The sequence below is a fragment of the Sceloporus undulatus genome, chromosome 5, assembly GCF_019175285.1.
Source record: "Sceloporus undulatus isolate JIND9_A2432 ecotype Alabama chromosome 5, SceUnd_v1.1, whole genome shotgun sequence".
Lineage (NCBI taxonomy): Eukaryota > Metazoa > Chordata > Lepidosauria > Squamata > Phrynosomatidae > Sceloporus > Sceloporus undulatus.
This window is the reverse complement of record NC_056526.1, coordinates 106,471,141-106,494,930: the sequence shown is the minus strand read 5'-3', so window position 1 is coordinate 106,494,930 and position 23,790 is coordinate 106,471,141. Positions and strand designations below refer to the sequence as shown.

Sequence of the window (23,790 nt, the reverse complement as noted above, 5' to 3'; positions counted from 1 at the left end):
ACCTTGGACTCACCAATATCACTCAAACTAATTGTCATCATGGGGTTTTGTGGGGTAAAAAGAAGTCCAGGTATGCCACAAATAGAGAGAGTTCTTAAGATAAAGGATGGGATGCAACTGATACAACGGTAGTGTCATTCAAAACAATTAAACAACCAGTTCTCATCTCCAGCTCTCCCTGGGCCCACAAGAGGATCCAGTCCTTCCCTACTTCTTACTCTCTGGCCTTTCTGTCCTCCGCATCTGCTCCCATCTCTTCCTCCTCCTCCACTTTACTCGGCTCCCCTTTTAACCTTCCCAGTCTCTCTGTCTTTTAACAATTTTAACAAATTTTAATAGTTCTGGCAAACTAACAATGATACCGCTGGATAAGAATAAGATGTGCAAATTAATCTGGCCTTTGCGGAAATTTGACTTTTAAAAAATCTTCTTAAATAAGCTTCCTGACAAAATATAAATGTCTAGAGTTATCTACGTATCAGGTTGCTTTCTGCCCTTTCAGCCAAAGAGTTCTGTGTACAATGTACAGAAGGTTATTCTCTTTTGTAGCTCATCTACTATAAGAGACCTAAGAGCCATTTCACACATCACAGTGGATTCTGTACTACTATAGATAGGGAGGCCATATTTTTGAATCCTCTCCTATGTAGCGAACTAACAAAATGAGAAACTGCTTAATGTGTTCCAGTTTACTACAGGTAGATGTTCTTTAAAAAAAATAACATAAGAGAACGTTTTTAAAAATTACTCCTTGCAGCCAGTAGTAGAATGGTTCTACGTATTTTGCCTACTCCTTATTCATTTCTTATCCAGATTTAGGTTTTCAGTTATCGCTTTCCATTCATCTGGTTGAGTGTTCTCTATGTTTGCTCTAATTTTTGACATCAGCAGATCATGGTCTATCCCACAAAGATATTCAAAGAGAGTTTACCCGTGACTCCTTCTGTACAGTACTAACAAGTGTTAGCTATGGTGCAACTGTTATCTCTCGGAGATGCTCCATGAGTGTCACCCTCCAGTACCGCTGCTGCCCAGTACCTCTTTGACACATCTAGTCTGGGTCTACAGCAAAAGTCTGACATGGAAGATCCAACTAGCAACACTACTGCCATAAGTGTAGCTTCTTGCCTCACAGAAGCACCCAATCCCAGCACCATGGAAAGGTAGTGCCATTATGGGGGCGCTGCAGGTGGACGGATTCAATACGGAAGCTCTGGCCCTGACATTGCAAGACCTTAGTAGGACTGTTAATAACAGGGTGTCTTGGAGATCTCTCATTCACAGTCTCATAAATCAAAAGCAACTTGATGGCAATTAGCAACAAATAATTCCAGAAAGAGATTGTCATTATCCTGTTGTGTTTGGTATTCTTTCACTGAATGCATGAAAAAGACAAAGAGAAAACATCATATTCTTAAGCCTCTTTACAACACACAATCCCCACTGATTTATTAATCTTATGGCTGCAAACAGTTGGTGTTTTGTGCACTATCCAGGATATTTCAAAACGCTGTCACTTGAAATTCAGTGAGCACCCCCCCCTCCCCCCCCCCCCCCCCAAGACTGGAGAGAGAAAAAATAGTTTGGTGATTGCCATCCATGCCTATAAAAGAATTTACTCTTTAGAGAAAAAAAGCTGCATGACTTGATTTGTTTTTACAGCAAAAAGATTGTTCTTTAATCCCTTTGGAGTTGTTGAGTCAAGTCCTCCTGCCAGTAGCACTAATGAAAAATATGCTGGCATGATGTGTCAAGAAATCCTGAGATATCCGCCTTTCTTCCCCCACTGTGTTGTTTCGTCTTACGACAGCAGATATCCTGAAGACAATTGGAAGAAAGGAAGCAACATCACTATCCTGACAACTGTGTATGAATTACAGTAGCTGCAAGACTGCATAATGCAGTGCAAACATTAGGGAAGTGTATGAGGTGGGAGGGAGTGTTCTTACCATCTCCCATCTGATCTAATTATCCTTCTCAGCGGAGGAATGATTTGGGGGATGATGGTGGGAGAAATCAGTGCTTTATTTCTCTTTATTAGTATTAGGAAACAGGAGTCTTAATTCTCGGCACAGTCGCTCTAAATGTGCAATCCTGGTGGTTAAAACGGAGCTGCCTTTGAGCGCAGAGAATCATCAAGATTAGTATATTAATTATTTTATCATTGTTGTTTAATCCCTGAACATGGAACAAGCACACTGCACTTAAAGGGCAGCATTTCACTGAGACCGAAGAATATTAGAAATGCTATAAAAGGGAATAACTTGAGAGCTGTTTTCAAATGAGGCTTAAACATAAAAGGTTACAAGGATTTTGAAAGATTTTTTTAATTAATGTTCAGAATTCTAATTACGCGCACAATATGACTTACTCTGATCTGCATATTCCTACATTCTTCTTTCCCATTTCTAAAGAGGATAAAGCATTTTTCCAGAGAATTTGCCCATGTATGGTTTCAGATGGGGAGCCCTAATGCTACAAATTCATTACCTTTCCAATGGAATTGCAATGGACTTTCCACACTAAGAGAGATTTTGAAGTTTGTACAGAGTGCTATGTCCCACTAGCAGGGGACAGGACTCAAACCCTTAAAAGGCATTGCACATATGACAAGTTGAATAAGTAGTCTTAAGGGTATCCATATCTGTTGGGGTTTTGTTGTTTTTGCCCTTTTCAAAAGAAATAGACTTTCTACACTCTTGGAAAAGGTGGAAGAGAAGCAGGGTGAGCTTTATAATGGAATGATGGCTACTGTTAGTTAATTCTACACATCATATAAGTTTGCAAGAAAACCATTTCAAATATTGCTTGGTGAGATTTCCAGCATGGTAATGATGAGTTGTTGTTGTTGTGTGCCTTTAAGTCATTTCTGTCTTACGTTGACCCTAAAGTGAACCTATCATAGGGTTTTCTTGGCAGAATTTGTTCAGAGGAGGTTTGTCATTGCCTCCCTCTAAGGCTGAGAGCTTCTGACTTGCCCAAGATCATCTAGTGGGTTTTATGACTGAGCTGGGAATCAAACCCCTGTCTTTGGAGTGGTAGTCCAATCCTCAAACCATTAAGCCATGCTGGCTTAGTCTTCCATAAGAAGAATGGGGAGGGCAGCTATAAAAGAACTAGAAAAGATCCTAAAATGTAAAGATATACAACTGAGCATGAAAGTTAGAATTGTACAAGCCACTGTATTCCCTATTACTATGTATGGATGCGAGAGCTGGACAGTTAAGAAAGCGGATAGGAAGAAAACCAATTCATTCAAGATGTAGTGCTGAAGAAGATTGCTGAGGATAGTGTGAATGGCCCAAAAGACAAAACAAGAGGGTCCTGGAGAAGATCAAGCTAGAAATCTCTCTGGAGGCCAAGATAACAAAACTAAGGCTGTCGTACTTTGGCCACATCATGACAAGGCACCACTGTATCCCATTAATCTCTTTCTGTTGCTCCTTGCTTTCCTATCCAGTCTCAGCTCATTCTGAGACCCTTCTTTCTGTTATTACTGCAAGCTTGGGCCACACATCTGTACTCTTCCTTAGAGATTTGTCTTTCCTTCCATTCTTTATACATATTTTTTATTTCACTTCCTCCTTGAGTTTGCTATGCAGCAACATTGGTTTTTCTGATCTTTCCTGTTTTTCTTCTTACATGGGATTGTTTTGCTTTTTGTAACTCCCTCTTCAAGAACTACCATACTTGCTGTATTTTTTTTTCTTTCCCTTTAGCAACTCTAGTCATTGGATTATGCCCATATTTCCCTGATCTTGTTAAAATTGGCTTTCTAGAAATTCAAGGTCTATCTGTGAATATACTCTTCTTTTCCTTGTCCCACAATTGTGAATTCTAGCACTACAGGGTTACTTCCCCATAAAGTGCTTATAATTTGATTCCAGTCACTAACTCCTCCTCCTTGGTTAGGATCAAGTCAAGTGTCTTTTTCACTTGGATTTGACTGATGCACCAACAGAAGGGCTCCCATGTCTTTCCCCTTGCATCTCCTCCTGCCGATGGATTATATATGTGGGTTTGCCACAGTGCACACACACACACACACACACACACAAAATATACAAGAGAAAAGTTTTGGGTGCAGCATAAACTAAGCAAACCCTTTCTGCAAACCTTTTCTGCATCTAAATTTCTGCAAAACCCTCCTGACTAGTTTCAGTGGCTTGGCGGAGACTGGAGACTCCGTTTTCCAGGCCCAGGTAGCCTGCTGGTTCATGTGCAATTCCAGCTTTAGAAAAGGCATTTAGATACAGAACAGCAAAAGGTGGCTTGTTACCTATATAGGCTTCAAGGCCTTTAATGGCCTTACAAATCAGGACTGACACCTCAAATTGTGTCTCAAAGATTTCAGTGGGCTTATGCACAACTAATTCCACTGGACTATAACCAATACATTCTGAGGCATCCAGTTTCTAACTCGTGAAAAATAATGTATTAGATATACATTTGGGAGATTACTGCAAATAAAATGGGATGGTGTGCCTTTTAAAATCTAAACTGGGAGCTCCTTTTCTAAGTAATATATTAATTGAAAAAAAATAAAGTTATTACATTTGGAAATGCCAATTAACAGCCTCAGAACTATCACTGTAACCATTTTAATTGTTTTCACTTTTCCCAGCTAAATGGATTATGAGAAAATTAATAGCCCCAACTATTGAAGATTTACTTCACCAGACACCACCACAGTTGGTACTGTGTTGACATTATAAGACTGCTGATGAACTATTAAACAAAAAAAGCTGAGTTTATACAGTTTTATTAGTTTAAAATGAGAAAATATATTTCAGTAATCACATCTCTCTTGCCTAATGATTCTTCAAGACTAGAAGTAGGCATGCTTTCTTGCTACTGCAGGAATGCTCTGAGGAATTCGTTGTAAGAGATTTTGGAAGTTAATGATTTGTCATAATATTCCAAGATGTGAAAGAACTCCTCTTCAGACAGGTTGATGCTGTACTTTCGAAGCACCTGCAGAAAACACAAAAACCTGACACATAGCTTATCTTTAATTAGGAACCATCCGGGAAAGTTAGCAGCAGGCAGCCAACATGGAATTGAAACATGCATACAATTCATTTACGCAAAACTGCCTCATTCAGTCAGTCCTCAACATTTCAGAATATCATAAGTCATTTTCTTCCCCAACGTTCCCATGGCAACATGGTTCTACACTTGCCTTTCTTGTACCATTTCCATCATAGGCATGGGCTAATTTGTAAATTAGGTCAACACCATACAACCAGTTGGGTTGGCACACTGACTTACTGTAGGTCATGTTTGCACAACAGACAGAAACAGGTTTAACTATACCGGCTGGAACTGCAGATCAGTAAAAAGTGCAGGATAAAAGTGCAGATATAAAAAAGAGTTTGCAACACAGTTCCATTCCTAGAAGTTTTGAGGGGGGAGTTATAATGGTTGAACTAATACAGAACTAAAGGGTAGGTCAAGGAACTCTTTGGAGTGTTTATAGCAAAGCTTGGAAATAACTAACATGTAAATTCTTGTTTTGTAATCTTTCCTTGTGGCTTAATTCATTAAGAGTTCCTGATTAACACTGATTTTAATCCTACACTTTAATTAATTAATCATTTTTAGAATATTAGAATTCTTTAGGATGGATGGTTTTTCCTCTGGTAAATTCAATAAGATAGGAATAGTTAAGGATAGAAAGAATTAGGATAGGAGGAAACACATAATGTCTCTATTGTCAGGCAGGCCAATCTGTTTGCTGTATCATGGGTATCATTGGGAGTTTGGGGTGAGATAGAGAAGGTTCTGGAAACCTAGAAGAATCATTGTGTAGCAACTGAAGAAGAATGGAAAGGAAGAAAGAGACAAAATGTGCCCAGGAATGGAATTGGGTTGAAGCTTGTTTTTTGCTTAGCCCTCTAATATCCATAGCTCCTGCAGAATATCAGACCCTTTAGGACTGAAAGGCTAGGTGTCCCTGCATTGGTCTATACAGATTTCTGGGGTTCAATGGTGCACACAGTGACTCTCTTTAATATTCCATGTTTACTAATTTTATTCTAGTTTCCCTGTACATTTCACTGAGTTGAGCTGCAGTGAACTCTTTTGTAATTTTTTACTGTGTTTATTATTGCTTACATAATACACCTGGATAGGCTTCAACCCCACTTCCCATTTCTCCCCTTCACTGATTTTTCTCCCTCTTCTCCTACTCATCTCATGTTTCAGTGGATCATATGCTCTGAGGGGTTTAGTAGTAATGACAATATTAGTTTCATGCCAAGACATTCTTTTAATTAAACCTTTGTGTCCATCTCCTCAGAATTAAATCCCATTGAATGCCTTTGTAATCTAATTTCTAACACATTCAATATTATTGAATTCATTTTCAAATCTAAGCCCTGAAACAGATGGGCCGAATAAAGCGGCTTCTGGCTGCTTCAGGGGCATGACATTTACATGACACATGCCCTTAAAGTGGGCGGAAGCTGCTTGGAGGCCATGCCAAGGTGGAAAGAGCCGCCCCCATAAGGAGTGGATGCGTTCATACATGGACATGCCATTTCTCCTGCCCTGATGCCTGAGGCATTAGATCCAATCTCCTTCATGGGATGGCAGGCCATGATCACGTATCTGCTTTTTAAAATAGTTTCTCTGTGCATTTCTGATTTTACATGCTTTCATTGCTTTTTCTAAACTTTTCAGGAAATATTTATATTGAGGGGTACCAGATCCCATCTAATCTTGGAAGCTAAGCAGGGTCAGCTCTGGTTAGAGCTTAGATGGAAGATAACCAGGGAATACCAGGTGCTGTAGGCTATATTTCACAGGTAGGAACTGGCAAAACCTCTGAGTATTCCTTGACTAAGAAAGCCCTATGAAATTCATGCAGTTGCCATAAATTGACAACTTGAAGGCAGGCACACACACACACATGCGCGCGCGCGCACACACACACACACACACACACACAAGTTTATAAAATAAATCAACATTATACTTCTTTAAAAGGTAATAATGTGTGATTTCATGCTGGTTTTGTGAGCTCCCCAAGGGCCTATTATTCGTATGGGGTAGAATATGCATTCAGATATGAAATAAAATAAAACACATATTGATTTCCATTTCCTGCTCATGTTAACAGTTAATGGTAAGCAGGCTCAGAGAGGCCAAGAAGGTGTTTACACAGAGTACAATAACTCCTTGCAGCTCCTCAGAGAAGTCGACCTCCACAATCATTAAAAGTACAGGAAAGAATAATTTCAAGATGTGGCTTCTTCCTTTCCACTTTCCTTGAGGGATCTGTGTTCCACTTAAGTAGGTGAGAAGGAATAGCTCAATACAATTCTCACAATATTTACTTTATAATAATGAACTGTTTTAGCACTATTAAAACACCCATCCTCCTTTAGCAAAGGAGACAAACTACATGCAAAGGAAAGGGGGAAATGAACAGCTAAACAGGATGATCAGGGGTCGATAGTTGCATCAAAAACAGACTTCAGCAGGTGCAGCTTGTCATGATGTAGAACTGAGAAAAGCTATATCTGCTAAAATTCCTGCTGTGGCACAACATTTGAAGTCACAGGAGCCTCTTTCTCCTTAGCCTTCTGGCTAAACAGATTTTTCCATTTCTCACTTGTATTCTTTTCCCTTCCCCTTTTATGCACTCCATCTTTTGATCCAGAAATCACTAAGTCAGCTTTCATATCAAAATACAATAAAGTGTATAATAGCGAAGCCACATTAAAGTCACCAGTTAATGAGTACACTAATCGAAGTCTCTACGTATGTGTCAAACTATCAGAAATTTGTAGTCCCATTGAAGGATTTATGAAGTAGTATTTATGTGGTTTTTAAAATAATCCAAATAGAGGCTTCTTGTTTGACTTCTTTTGAGGAGTCACAATTAAAAAGGCTCAGCAATCCAAAGCAATATTACAATTGAGTATCAAAGTGGATGGGGAGAATGTTATGGTAACAAGAGCTCCCATAAAATTTCCTGGATCCAGCTATCTAGGATAAATTATAAAAGAAACAGATTTTTTTTTAAAAAAAACAAGCAAACAAGCAATTACCTGTCTGAAATCCTGAACACTGAGGAGACCCGTCCCACTTTCATCATAAAACTTAAAGGTCCGTCTCATTGGCCTCCAGCAGTGCAGAATCTGGGGCTGAATCCTCATCATTGCATTGAAGAAAGTTGGAGACTGTGGCCCATGGGGATTCTGAGAAAGATGGGAGGAATTATTGCTCTTGATTAATATACATTGGAACCCTGTTCAACTGTTTTCTGTATGGAGAAGAGACCAGTGGGGTCATATTACTGACACCATCCTCAGTGTTATCTGCAGACTGGGCCACCCCAAGGCCTTCTGCATTTTGGATGTTTGTATGTTGGTTCACATGGAGACTTTCCAAATCAGATATGCATGCCAACAAATGGATAGTCAGTGTCTGGAGCCAGTGAAAGCACAATATCAGGAGTAAAGCCCTTCTATTCCCTTCCCCATGAACACAAACTATGAGTAAAGAACACACATAATCTTAGAGGTAACTATCTGTATCCATCATATATACCTGAGGAAATGTAGATATATCCAGGAGAAACAAAATGAAATATTACTTCCTACAATTTAAGCTTGACAACTAGCCATTTTCAAAAACGAAAATACAGTATAGGAAGAAATAATACATTTATCCATACATACAATATTGAGACCTAAATGCTGAAAACAGGATTTTCCCCACAGAAGAGATACAGCACTAAGGATATGAGAACTATGGCCTGTTACAGACTGCCAAAATAAAGCTGCTTCAGGTCTTTTTGGAGGTATGCTGTTTAAATGATGCATGCATCCGAAGAATCCAGAAGCTGCACCAAAGCTGCACTCCAGTGCTTAGGAATGGAGTGTGGCTTTGGCGCGACCTTCGGACTCTTAGGACCCATGCATCATTTAAAGAGCATACCTCCAAAGAGACCCGAAGCAGCTTTATTTTGGCAGTCTGTAACAGGCCTATGTAACCTGGTCATGCTCAATAGACTGATGCATGTGACTAAGTAGTGTGGAATTGTTGGAGAGAAGGAGCTGTAAGGAAATACAGGATTAAGTTGGAGTCCCTTTGGCAACAGAATTCTCTCATCCCAACAAGAGATACTTACCTGTACACGTGGTTTTTGGATTACAATTCTTTGTTGAGGAGACACTTCTTGTTGTTTAAACAGCAGGACACAACTTTGAAGGAAGTCACAGTATGCAAATTTGCCAACACTCTTAAAATCATACTTTGTTATAAGTTGTTTCACTTCTTCCTTGGTTAAATTCAAATGAAATTTCTCTATTATAGCTGAAATTTTAAAAAAAAAGGTGCACTGAGGAAGAGACATTATAAATCGGTACTCTTCAAAACTGTGTTACTGATGACAGTTAATATTGGGCAAGGCAACAGGAAAAAACCTCTGCTGAAAAACCGTAATACTATTAATTCATATTCCTGAGATTCAAATAGTCAAATGAATATATATCAACCATAGGGGTGGTATACACATGTACAGATTTGAGTTGTTTACTCTGCATGGCACAGTGGCAGAAGAATGAACCGAGTCCACTGAAAAATCACTTAGATGATAAGAAGAAACACCAAAGCCTATGCTTGATATATTAGTCACATGAATAAAATGTGCATGTGATCAGTACAAGACTATTACAATGTTTATTTGTCAGATGTTATCAAGAGAGAGTAAGACTACTGTGCCACATACTGTAACTTCCATTCCGGGTCTAGCTTGGGCCTCAATTATTCATGGGTTTTAGCAAGTCAAAGGTGTTTATTACACGGAGGTTTTTGGAGCTCAGATCCAGGGTGACTCCTGGTTCAGCTATGTGAATTCATGTTATAATGTGAATGTTTTATCACACCTGGTTGCTTTTCCATTGCCCTTCCGAATCCAGGGGGAATCAAATCCAAGGCAAGTCACGTGATGCAGATTCACGCAAAGTGGAGTGAGTGCAAATTGTATTACTACACTGGTGCATACCATTTGGATTAAACAATTCGAATCGGCAACCTTGTGCATGCTCAGTGGGGGTCTGAACACATCGTGACCTTGCAACCCAGGGGGGAGGGGGTGGTTGCGGTGGTGTATCAGAGCAGAATCAAAGTTGCATTCCACACCAGACCAATTCGGAGTGAAATCGAAGTGAGCTTGGAAGCGATTTCTGTGAATTCTCTTGTTACCGATTTCGCCAAAATGAGGGGTCACTTTGGAATCACTGCGGAAGCGCCACGGAAGGAGCCCCCATAGAAAGGAATCGCGTGTGATAACACATCATGTTATTGTGTGAATTCGCATCATTGGACCCGCAGTCATGTCGGATCTGAGCTGCAAAAACCTCCATGTGATAAACACCAAACTGAGTGTGCCATTCACATCAAATGGACGGTAACAGTCTGACTTTTAACATCAAAAGGAATGGGTAGGTGAGAGAGGCTGTTATTCTCATTCCTCCATTTAACTCCCCAAACTCCATCACTTCCAGATCTTTTTTCTACTCATCTTATTTCTTTTTTCTTTAATTTTATTTAAAAAATTGATTAAAAATAAAATATTACAACCACACACTCACAATTTAAACATACTTATTACAACAGATCATTACATCACGATGTCATGATTAAACAAAATCTCAGGATAACAAGAAGTCTCTCCCCATGTATTAATACAAGCAAAAATATCTGTCTATATTACAAGAAATTTAAAAAAAAATTCCCTCTTGTCTCTCTAAATGAGTTTACTCAGCTTATTTCTAAAATGGCAGCCAAGCTAGGAAACAGGGAGGAAGAATTTGGATAAGCTGAAGAGTGATGTCGAGAAGTGTTAAGTGTTGAGTTTCCTTCAAGTGTGCATACCCAGTGGTTTACATGGGAATGGAGTAAGAATATCACCTCTCAATGTGACCCAAACTAGCAGATGACAAATGACTTTTTATGTTTTTATTTCACCAAGCATTTTTTGACTGAAGTAGGTTGGGAGGCACAATGTCTTAGTTTCCTTCCAGATTCATAGGATTTAAAGTGCATTTAAAATGTGTATGGTCCAATAAGGTTTGAACTGAGAAGGCTGAATTTCCTCTATGGGTGGACAACCATTTTAATTAAAAAGAGAGAGATACTATAACTGTTTGGAAGTAGCATAAAAGCTAAGTCCTGCTTCTACCACCTGATTTAGGGCAAAAGATGTCAACAGCATGGCTTTCCTCAGTTCACCTCATCCTATAAGGGGGTGTCTCTGTGTGTATGAAAGCACAAAACAGAAGAAGAGCCTTCACTAAGGCGGGTTACACACCGCCATTTAGTACGTATTCTATACGTACTAGGGTTAGGAAGGGGCGGTGCTTCCGTACACCCCTAACCCTAGTACTGGATGCATATTACACAGATTTATGTTCCTTCATTAATTCAAAACTTACTGTATATACTCAACTATAAATGTATGCCCCTGTATATAAAACTTACTGTATATACTTGACTATAAATTTATGAAAAATGTATGCCCCAAAATGGACTCCAAAATCATGGGTTGACTTATACGGGACAATATGATAATACTGCTTACAAAATTCCTAAAAGAAGTGCCCACTATGGTAATATCCTATAACTATCATAACAACAAATTCAGGAATACTAGCTAGGATTATAGCCCTGTCATGGTAGCTGCTACGATTTCTACTATCAATAGTGAAGATTTAAGAAAACCACCAACCTAAAAAGTCTTCCACTGGAATTTCTCCCAAGCGGTCAACATCCTTCTCTCTGCATTCCTTTAGTATTTCTTTCCAACAATGTTGAACAATCTTTCGGATTTTACTTTCAATTGGCTTACAGTTCAGAATAGGCGTGTTCTGAACTGCTGCTGTTTGTGGCCTGTTGGCTTCTGGGGCCTAAAAATCAGAGACAACTGTTGACACACTCAAGACCAAAATGAATGTTAATTTAAATGCTTTCAAAATGTGTGAAGGTTTCATATTTGAAATTTCCTTTTGTTTTAGAATGAAATTCTAACATTTTATTCAAGTTACAAAATTTGGACGAGTAACAGGCCACACCCTTACTGAATAAAATCTTTCCCCCTTTTCCAATGACTGCAACTCTTGTGGGTTAAGGAAAGCTTTCACTTTTCCCCATTCCTGGTTTTTTTATTATTATTTCAGAACGGATTTACTTCCAACCATATAGAGGACAAACTGGGTAAAATGCTCAATTGATGCCAACATCTTGGTAATTTACTTATTTTTGTAGCCCCAAACAGACGAATGACACAAGGGAGTTTTATCAAGCCCTTGGTAGACTGGCATAATTTGTGTAGGTCTAGGACTATGCATTAGGCTAGAGCAGTGGTTCTCAACTTTCCTAATGACGCAACCCTTTAATACAGTTCCTCATGTTGTGGTGACCCCCAACCATACAATTATTTTCATTGCTACAAGAAAATATGTGTTTTCTGATGGTCTTAGGCAACCCCTGTGAAGAGGTCCCGGCCCACAGGTTGGGAACCACTGGGCTAAAGTAAGAAAACATGGATGGGAGGATGAGCAAGATACACATGATATGAGCAAAGCCAAGGAACCAGAGTTGCATTTCCCACCCCACTCCATAGCACAGGCAGGCCTTTGGCTGTGAAGCACTTACTTTCTTTGGTGATGATGGAGAGGCTGCTGTTTGGGGCCGTGATCCAGGCTCAGCTGGAGTCGCAGGTTTGTTGGGGCACTCTGGACAGTTTGCAATGGGTACCTCTGCCATTTCTTGTCCTTCAGAGTTGAACCTCCTCAAAAACCAAGGGTATTTCAATTTTCCATTCTGATCAAGAGGTACCGTGTTCCAGAGATTCTCAAACTATTAAGGCAGAAGACTGAATATCAGCATAGGTGGAGGCAAAATTTCTAGAAAAAATGCTAATTCCTTTTTCACATGAAAACCTTTCCTAACATGTGTGATGTATCAGCTCTGTCAGTGGAAAGTAATGAAAGAAATGCACTATGGCCCTGTTGGCAGCCAGACACATCATCCTATATTCCAGGGTCAAGCCCTGACATTGAAAACTGATGTGATCTTTGATACTACAAATGGTGGCCATGATGAGTTCCAGCTTTCTAAAACAAATTGAGGGATTCTGGAACAATCAAGGAAGGAAGACATCTGCAGGTGACATTCAAATGGAGCCCATTTCAACAACATTGGAGCAGAAGTGGGTCTTCGTTCGTATGATGATTGAACTGATGCAAAGATGGTATCTCTGTGTTCTGAGTCCATACCTGTTTTTATGTAATGTTGCCCTTTTACATCCCATGTAACCTTGAATTTTTGGTTTTTAAGAATCTGTATTTTAGCTTGTTTTTGTTTGTATTTGTTATTGTTTTCTGCCTTTTTTTTTTGGTAAGAAATAAAGTTACCATATTTAAAAAAAAAGGGAGCCCAGACCTAATCTTTGCATTTATCCACAGTAATTTCACTGCAGTGTGCTACAGTATCTGATACAAATCAAAGGTGCACTTGTGTCTATTTTTTGTTCACTTGCAATCCAGGTGAAATTCACACACTGATCATGATGGATATCTCAGGCAGATTTTTCAGGGGGCAAATCTGTATCAGTATTTCATTGCACACCATGCACACTCTTTGCTATAAAATGGCTGCTATATCCAGATTACTGTAAACTGCTGTGAGAGGTTAAGTGTCTCCATGGAGCAAGCTGGCCATGCATATTTTCTCCTTTCTAATCCTATTTATCACCATTCTGTCCCCACAAAATGAAGCAGGGAACAATGACTTTGGCATGTAATCTGTGCTGATTTTTAAAAAAATATTTAAATTGGTCCTTGTTTGTTAGGGCGAATTTCAGCGATAAAAATGAACGTGCTGCCCAGAATGTTGTTCTTATTCCAGATTATACCAATTGTGACAAAAGATTTGCCTTTTAAACAATGGCAAAGGGATTTATCCAAGTCTATATGGCAAGGGAAAAAACCAAAAGTGAAAATCAAAGTACTGCAAGATGCAGTGAAGAGGACTGGGTCTACACAATTTGAAAATATATTTTCCTGCCTATTTGGTGTTATTGAAAAAATGGATGATACTGAGAAACAAAAGATTATTGGAATTAGAAGATTTTGCCCTGAGGTATGGATGGGGTGGAGAGTTATGGGATAATAAACGTAATGTAGATTTTAATAATCACCGTGCCTTGTTGAGAATTTGGAATATGTAGAAATATTACAGGTTATAGCAGAAAATGATATTATGAGTCTCATCACAAGAAGCTTTTTATAGAAAGGAAACCACAGCAAAGAAAAACAGTTAAGGTATCAAGATATGTTGTGAAATTGCCAAGGGGAATATAGAATGAAAATGAAAGAACAGCTTTTTAGGGAGGGGCATAGTTTTCAATGGTTTTCTATCTGTAGATACTTGAAAGATTTAAGAATTATACTTTTGAACAAAAATAAATCAGAATTTGAATTGAAGTTATGTACAGGTGATTGATAAAATGTATAATAGACCCTTCCCATCCATGGGAGTTCAATTCCATGCCCACTCCCCCAGCAGATGTCAAAGAACATTGACAGCTGCACCACATATTATTCAATGGCAGCAACATTATTATTATTATTATTATTATTATTATTATTATTAACCTTTATTTATAAAGCGCTGTAAATTTACACAGCGCTCTGTACATAAATTTTTTAGTCAGACGGTTCCCTGCCCTCAGGCTTATAATCTAAAAGACACGACACAAAAGGAGAAGGGAGTGGTGGGGGGAATAGGATCAGGTCCAGCAGATCTTCTCCACCTCCGAGGCCTGGACCAAGGCAGATGGACTGGAGGAAGGGCTTGGCTTCTTGATGGATGGTTAAAAGGAGGCTTCCTGGGTCAGAGAGGGGCTCACCTCTGGGAATGCTTCTCTAAACAATATAGTCTTTAATTCAGTTGTGAAACTGGGTAGAGAAGTGATGAGGTGTGCATGTGGGGGAAGAAGGTTCCAGGAGTAAGGGGCAGCAAGTGAGAAAGGACGAATTCGGGAGGGGGCAGTGGTAGTCCTACACTGTGACAGGAGACCTTGACTACAACAGCGGAGGGTGCGAGTAGGAATGTAAGGAGAAAGAAGGTCAGATAAGTAAGGAGGGGCCAATCCATGGAGGGCTTTGAAAGTCAATAACAAAAGCTTGTACCGGATGCGGAAGGGGAAGGGGAGCCAATGAAGGGAGGATAGAAGAGGAGAAACATGGTCAAAGCGGCGAGCGGATGTGACAATATGGGCAGCTGAATGCTGGACAGAGATTAAAGGATGGAGGTGTGAAAGAGGAAGCCTGGTTAGAAGGAGGTTACAATAATCTAGTCGCGAAACCACTAGGGCATGGACCAGAGTCTTGGCAGTAGAGATTGAGAGGAATGGACGGATCTTGGCAATGTTGTGGAGAATGAATCTATAGGTCTTGGCGGTGGCCTGGATCTGGGGAATAAATGACAGAGAAGAGTCAAAAATGAAGCCAAGACTGTGGGCTTGATGAACCGGTTGAATAGAAGTGTCGTCAACAGAAACAGAGAAGGAATAATGAAGGGTGGGTTTAAGTGGAAAGACAAGAAGCTCAGTCTTAGACATGTTGAGCTTCAAGCGCCAAAGCCCCATCCACTGAAAGATGGCAGTCAGACAAGAAGAAACTTGCTGTTCAAGCCCCGTTGAAAGGTCAGGGGTGGAGAGATACAGCTGAGTGTTGTCGGCGTACAGATGATATGAGAAACCAAAAGAACTGATGAGTTTACCTAGAGAAGGTGTGTATAGAGAGAACAGAAGGGGACCCAAGACAGAGCCCTGGGGAACTCCAACAGAGGATGAAGTCTGACCACCCGTGACCACTGCAAAAGATCTATCTGACAAGTAAGATTTAAACCAGTCGAGAGCAGAGTCGGCAAACCCAAGGTCAGAAAGTAAATCAACCAGGAGACAGTGATCAACAGTGTCAAAGGCTGCAGACAAATCAAGGAGAATGAGAATAGAGTAGAGGCCGTTTGCCTTGGCCCGCAAGAGATCATTTGAGATCTTGGTGAGGGCTGTCTCTGTAGAGTGCCGTGGGTGGAAGCCAGATTGGAAGGGGTCCAGGATGGAGTTGGCTTCAAGCAACTTAATACAGCGAGAATAAACAACCCGTTGTAGGACCTTAGAAAGAAAAGGAAGAAGAGAAATTGGACGATAGCTAGACAAAGAAGAGGGGTTAAGAGAGGGTTTCTTCAGAATTGGGGAAACGAGAGCATGTTTGAAGTCAGAAGGGAAGGAACCCATAGAGAGAAAGAGATTAAAGATATAGAGGAGCGAGGGCAGAAGAGAAGGGGCTATAGAGATTAGGAGACGGGAGAGAATAAGATCAAGAGAACAGGTAGTTCGTTTGGAAGAATTTAGCAGCTTAGAGAGTTCATCCAGAGAAACAGGGGGAAACCCAGAGAGTTTATTAGTAGAAGGTACCAGGAGGTTAGTGGTAGGGGGCAAGTCGGGAGGAACTATTTCAGATCGAATAGTAGTGACTTTTGTGATGAAGTAGTTGGCAAAGTCAGTGGGGGGAAATGATGAGAAGACAGGGGGAGAGGAAGGTTTTAGTAGTGTATTGAAGCAGGAGAACAAACGCTGCGGACGCCTCTCATTAGCACAGATCAGCGATTTAAAATAGTTCTGTTTTGCCATAGACAGAGTGTGTGAAAAAGATAAAAGGATGAATTTATAATGAATGAAATCGGCCGGTTTCCTAGACTTTTTCCAAAGACGTTCGGCTGCTCGAGAGCAGGACCGGAGGAACCTGATAGTGGGAGTGAGCCAGGGCTGAGGCATGAGCATGGATGCATCAGCGCACCTACATGCATGCACTGCCACTGAATAAAGTGGTCCGTGGGTATCTGCTGGGATTTGGTTCTCGGCCTCGCTGTGTATATCAAGACCCATGGATGCTCAATAGTATAGTAAAATGGTGTCCCTTACATAAAATTGCAAAATCAAGATTTGCTTGTCCAATTTTTTTTAAAAATGTATTTTCAAGTCATGGATGGTTCAATCCATGGATGAAGGATCTGTGGATACAGAGTGTCAAGCGTAATATATAAGCAGAGGAAGGGGATTGAAATTCACATCATGTCATGACCTTAAAGATAATTTTTAGAAAAATTAATGTTAGTATAAATAACTAGAGAAAGTGTCTAGATTTCTAGAATGTATAAAGGAACTCTGAATGTCTGCTGGAAATGTAAACACCAAGAAGGGATGTTTTAGCATATATGGTGGACTTGTGAAAGGCTAAAAGAGGGCAAATACATACTTTGATGCAGAGAATGTTAAAGTTTAACCTACAATTGAAACCAGGATTGTTTTTCTTGTGATTTATCGAGGAAAAATTGGAAAAGGACTATGGGAGAATAATCCAGCACGGTGCCACAACTGTTGTAGACTCAAAGATGGAAGAGTGCAGTACTGCCTATTAAACAAGAATAGTTTTTAAAAGTGAGTGAGTTTGTGACAAATTTAACTATGTTGATCAGAGAAAAATCTTTAGTAATATTCTTAGAAGACTGGAAATCCCTGGCAGACTTTGGCGGGAATAATGAAAATCAGTAGAGATTAAAAGTAGAAGAAGATTTAAAAATAGTTAATTGAGACAGAAGTGGGAGTGTTCTGTATAAATGTATAACAGTAGTGGGGATAGTTGGAAGTCATCTTTGCATTTTCTTTTTTTCTTTATAGCTCTTAACTTTTCTGTTTCTGTCTGTCTTCTCTTTCTAATTTTTTTTCTTCCTTTTTTTGTTGGAATTGATGATTGATGTTCTTTGTATTTTTAATACATATGTAAAACTTCTATTTTAAATAAATTAAAAAGGAATCCAGTGCCTGGGCCATCTGAGTCTGCACTCAGTATCCTTGCTCTGCCCCAACTGATTTCTTTTTGAAGTAAAATCTTTAAACATGGTCACACATCATATAAAGTGTTTAGAAGTTGCTGCTAAACCAGCAATGGCGCTGGGGTTCGATCCTGTGGCTGTCACAAGGGACACATTGTCCCTTTTGTGCTGGCACCAGAAGCTGAAAGGGCTCTGTCAGTGCAAATTGTTCCTAGGATTGCGATGTCAGACTTACACCGTGGGAATTCATCATGGAGGTTAAACACCACTATCGATGTATTTTGTATTGGAGTAATATATACAATTTATAAGAGTGTGGTATTTGCTCCAGATTTCAAGTAGACAACCTGCAAACTTTTGTTTTTCTTTGTAAAACACCAAAGAAAACCCTCCCCAACAAACCCTGAAAAAAGACCCTGTAGAAAGCACATCACCTCTAAGGCTTTGATTTGCATGTGGCAAGTTGCAGTTAAACATCAAAGGCCATAACTACATTTTGAATTTCCTTTCAACTTTCCCCCATTGGCTCAGCTGCTACCATATTATAAATTATACAAAACAAAACACACTTTGCACTACATCAGAGCATCTCAAAATGTTTTACAAGCATCAATTAAATATTATAAGAGCTTTGTGCGCTGGGTTAGCTGAGATTATTCTTAACTACTGGTTGAAGACTATCCTCTTGGGGAATGTGTATAATATCAACAGTTTAGTAAGGCAGGTGAAGCTGAAAACTGTTTGCATGATCCAGCAAAAGGGAGCTGCAACTAATTTCCACAGAAAGTGCTGAAAATGGACTTATTTTCAGTTCAGATCAAATGTTGTTTGTCCATCAGTAAATCCAGTCCATGCTGGCTCTCCATTACTGAAGCATATATTCAGCATAACCGGAGTATTATAAAAAGTTATATTTTTGAATGGCAACTTCCAGAATGCCTCTGAGATTCTAGGAGCTGCAGTCCAAAAAGTAATTCTCAAATCTTATACAGTCATTCAGAGGAAGCTGAATCTTGATTCCTAGCAACAGCATTCAAACCAGGAGGCAAGCAGTCACTGAGGCCAATATATCTGAGGTGGTCTTAGAATCATAGGCCGGTTACAAACCGGCATTTGGGACGTCCGGAGGACGTCCCATTTTAAAAAAGGGGCGTCTCTTCTAGACGCCCCTGGGCCTAATACGGACTCCGTCCGTACAAGATGGCGCCGGCCCTTCTACATGGCCGGCGCCATCTTTGCGTATCGGACGCTGAGCGTCCGTATGCGTCGCGTCCTTTGTGATGTAGCGAGTGCGCCCCTGCCGCCTCGCTACGTCGCAAACGCGACTCTAAAAGAAGCTCCATTTTGGAGCTTCTTTTTCGGTCCGCACGGGAGCCGCGGCGTGTGGAGGCTCCGGCTCCCCCGCGGACTAACCGGCGGTGGCGGCAGAGCGCCGCAATGCGGCGGTTTGTAACCCGCCATAGAGTTGGAAAAGATCTCAAGGGTTATCCAGTCCAGCACCCCTGACAGATGGCCATCCAGCCTCTGTTTAAAAACCTCCAAAGATGGCCATCTAGCATCTGTTTAAAACACTCTCCAAGGGAGTGTGTTCCACTGTTGAACAGCTCTTACTGTCAGGAGGTTCCTCCTAATGTTGAGGTGGAATCTCTTTTCCTGTGGCTTGCATCCACTGTTCTGTGTCCTATTCTCTGGAGCAACAGAAAACAAGTCTACAAGCCTCTCTTCATCCTCTGAGACATAGGAACAGAATAGCAAACATTTCTACATGAAAAGGTGGCATTTTATCTAAGAGTAATAAATGTGCTTCCACTCTGAGAGCTTTGGGGAACAGTTCTTGCACTTGCAAGAACAAAAATACAAAGCTATGCAAGCACTGGCAATTAAACACTCTCTAGCCAAAATGATCATATAATACCTCCAGCAATATGCTCCCCATTCCTAGGAAGCCTAAATTAGAGGGTATTTGCACCCATGTCCTGCAGTAGTGGGAATTACTTTCCCAGGATTTGAACAGAAAAATGCTGGAATAGATCAGCCTCTGTTCTGATCTAGCAGAATTTTTATAACATTCTAAACCCATAATTTCCCCTTCTGCTGACTTCTACTACTGCCATCTGTGGGATAATGTCAAACACAATGACCATGGAAAGGCCTATGGAAGTCAAAGCAACTGAAGAGGTTCATCTCTGTATCTAAAAAGCACTACTAATCTCGGGAAATAAGCCACTCACCTGCCCATCCACTGCTTTTCTTACCTGTTCATCAGTCAAAAGTAAAAATCGTCGGTTGCAGATGTCTCTGAAAATCTCTTTTGAGACAACCTTTTCCTTTGCACTATCTGCCTTTTTAAACTCTTCTTCGATGGCTTGAAACCGAGCACCCACAACTTCTTGCACACGGGCAAGGACCTCTTGAGTGGACAGGTCCCGACAAGCAAATTTACTATGCTCTCTTTCACTCTAAATAGAATACACAAAGAAGAAAAGAAATCACACTGTAGAAAAGAAGACATTCAAGGAATCATGCCTGGCACAAGACCAGTTTGGGTTTTCTTCATGGTGCAATCAGTTTGAAGGCATATTGGAAAATGCCTCTGGAAATGAGAGAAGTCAGGTATAAATAAAAACCCTCTCTCTGTTAAAATATGAAGGCTGTAATTCAAAGCAGCAATAATTGTTTCATGGAGACTTTTTAAGCTAAAGTATTTCACCTAAATAATAAAGGGGCAAGGAAAAAATTGAGGACTTAACATTTGCAAGTGTAACTATTTTTGTCTATCTTCCATGCTTTTTAACAATTAAACAGAAAATACATACAATTGGCTCTCTAATTGTATTGTGTTCTTGTGATCATACTCATGCTGCAGTGGAATGAGAGTGAAAAATGGGGAAGCAGATCCCCTATCACTAGAGGTATGTGCAAATATGACAAAAGACTATGTAGCCACAAACGTCTGCTAAATGCATTATTTTATAGTTATTTCTATTGTACAATGATCCTACTATGGTGCTCCACAAATGAGCATAAGCAAATGAAAAACATACAAAGTGGATTTAGACTACGAAAGGAGATAGAAAAAAGAGAGGGAAGGGTGAGATTGGGTAAGAAAGATTGAGTCTAACCTAATGTAGAAGTATGTATTTAGGATTTTTTTAATGTGGAAGACAGACTAGACTATACAAGGAGTCAGCAGTGGCTGTCAAGTACAGCAAAATCAAATAAGAAGAAAAAAAAAACCACCAGCAGTTCTTGAATCTTTCATATCTTTTATCCCACAAGTCACTCCAGCAAAGAACCTGCTTTCTACTATAAAAGAAACAAAAGTCCACCTTTCTGAGAAAGCCATTTATAGGAGTATGTGCAATATGTTATTATTTGGATCATTTTTAGTAAGTTAAATGGACATAAAAATGCAGGAGTATTGTTGTTGTATTGAAAGTTAATCATTACACTACTAGTAGAAAACTGTAATAATATTCTTCTTTCTCAGAAATTGACCTTACCTTCCATTTATCAACTGACTTGGAACAACTGCTCCAAATGCCTGGTTCAACTGACCTAGAACCTTACAGACTCAATATTCTGCCAACAATTGTTAAAGAGACAGCAGCTTAAAATGAAATTTAGCTCACTTGAAATAACAATCTAGCAAGCAACCACTAACGTAAGCCATGATATATGAATAAGAGCTTGCATGGTCCAGCTAAAAGTAAAAGAACCAAAAGCCTTCTGTATATACAAACAGCTTATGATGAAAGAGCTCACTCTCAGACAACTCCATCTCAATCAATCAATCAATCAACCAATCAATCATTTTATTGTGGTTAATGATGATATTAAATAACCATATTCCAGAATTCATATGCATACACAAAATACATACTATGAGCATTAGTAAAATACATACACCTATGATCATTAATAAAATATAAATGTACGTAAATGTAAATATAATTCATAAAGAATATACAATATAAAATATCTGTTCAGAAGATTTTTATTTTGCCACTCAAGAACTGTCAACCTGTGATAAATGAATGGCAGGACATGTGATAAAATGGTAATCTGATAACCTGCACCTAAAACTGGGTTTGTGGAGCAATATTTACTCATTTTTTCATTGGAACATAACCCAACTGTGCTACTTTTTCCCCTCTTCCATCTGAGAGAACATCCCCAGAAGAGTAGATATAAGTACTTGTATCTAAGGTTTACCAACTATTTAGAAACCATGGCATGTACTTATTTTTCAATAAGTGACTAACAAAATTCAAATCAAATTACCATCTGTATGAATGGTATACCCAGAGTTTGGCAAAGCCTTTTGGCTTTCTGCTCCCTAGCCAGCATGCCCCCCCCCCAAGCCATCAGTCCAACAGATGACAGTTTAGCAGTGAAAGTAGGGATGTTGAGATTCAGGACCAGTGACTTTAATAACTAGAAGAACAGATTTGGGGCAGGAGTAAGTGGTATAGTAATCTCTTCTAGTAGCATGCAAAATCAGTGGCAGCAGTCTGGAAGGAGTTCATGATGGTACACCCCCAATTACTGCAATTTTCCATATAAAGTTTGACCAGTGTTTTAACAGAGAAAGCAGAGATAGCATTAAGACATGCATAGCTAAAAAATAATCATGGCTAGAATCCTGTTGGTTAGTGCCAAATTAAGAAGTCTCACCGAACCAATTTTTGAATATAGGTCGTTCCCAGTCCATCCCGGTGCGATACATTCTAGTGAGTGTCTTCTAGTTTCTTTAGTCTGTTGTTTTTCTTTAACCCACCACAGACACAAAATACAAGTTAAAGCAAGAAATATTGAACATTCATTAATTACAAGCACTGTGGCTTAGGAACAAAATCAATAGAACAGCCACAATCTTGTATATCTATAAACTGTAACTTGCAATGGGCTTTTGGGGCTATTTCATACATAGGTTCTTAAATGTGGTAGTAAATAAGAGTGCCTTCCTTCTTTTTGCAAAAGGGAACATGCCCATGTAATCCTAGAGGCTTTGGTGAAGACAAAACATTCTATAAATAGTGGGGCAAAGCATGGATCCTAAGCTTGAGCACAGAAACCCTTTCTGCATTGAACCTATATACTTGAGCCCCCGCCTCCGATGCCTGGTCTACAGGAGAGAAAAGTTTGTCAGCTGGAAGGATCACTAGGTGTTACACATTATTAAACTGGATATAGAAGTTGCTAAATCCACTCATCCACAAATGAATTCTTGCTTCTGCCAGTTTGGCTATAATTTATTGTTGGTCTGTGCCTTCAAGTCATTTCCAGCATATGGCGACCTAAGGTTTTTACAGGGGTTATTCTGGCAATATTTGTTCAGATGGGGTTTGCCTTTGCCTTCCTCTGCGACTGAGAGACCGGGACTTGCCCATGGTCACCCAGTGGGTTTCCATGGTTGAGCAGAGATTCAACCACTGGTCTCCACAGTCATAGTCAAACACTCAAACCACTACACTATACTGGCTCTCTTTGGCTACATTTGCTGAATTAAATTAATTGCATGTTTCAAAGTAGTCCAGACTTAAATTCTTTGGTAATGTTCTGGTCATTCCTATAATTCTGTTGCTGAGGGCCCAGCAGGAAGATGGCTGTTGCATGTTGCTCTCTTCCCTACCTGCTCATGTAAAAAATCCCAGCTTCCCAAAAGGTCATCTCAGCTTCCCGAGGAAAAGGCGGATTATTATTATTATTATTATTATCATCATTATCATTATCATTATCATTATCATTATTATCCCTCTCCCTGTCAGGGCAGGTACAATCTATTATTTTCCTCATCTGTTTCATCTGCTTTCAATCGCAAGACATAACCAAAGTTGTGGGCTTTGTGCCAATGCCATATTAAATGTGGGG

The 23,790-nt window shown here is 39.7% G+C and overlaps 1 protein-coding gene and 1 long non-coding RNA gene across 6 annotated transcripts in view; both read right to left on the bottom strand.

The window, feature by feature from the left end:
• LOC121931194 overlaps positions 1-23,790 on the bottom strand; it is a 972,450-nt gene that overhangs the window by 155,997 nt on the left and 792,663 nt on the right. The gene's annotated exons all lie outside the window — the stretch shown is intronic.
• The window catches only part of EFCAB6 (EF-hand calcium binding domain 6), a 132,324-nt gene continuing 110,103 nt past the window's right edge, over positions 1,570-23,790 (bottom strand). For 3 of the 4 annotated variants that reach the window (XM_042468618.1, XM_042468620.1, XM_042468621.1), the window contains 7 exons: positions 20,172-20,375; positions 12,670-12,873; positions 11,744-11,921; positions 9,143-9,327; positions 8,058-8,207; positions 4,812-4,974; positions 1,570-1,818 (listed from right to left, as the gene is read on the bottom strand). In XM_042468618.1, coding sequence (XP_042324552.1) covers positions 4,852-4,974; positions 8,058-8,207; positions 9,143-9,327; positions 11,744-11,921; positions 12,670-12,873; positions 20,172-20,375 — 1,044 coding nt within the window. In that variant the 3' untranslated portion in view covers positions 1,570-1,818; positions 4,812-4,851. Of the gene's footprint in view, positions 1,819-4,752; positions 4,975-8,057; positions 8,208-9,142; positions 9,328-11,743; positions 11,922-12,669; positions 12,874-20,171; positions 20,376-23,790 lie in introns of those variants that run through there. The other variant, XM_042468619.1, reaches the window with a different exon arrangement.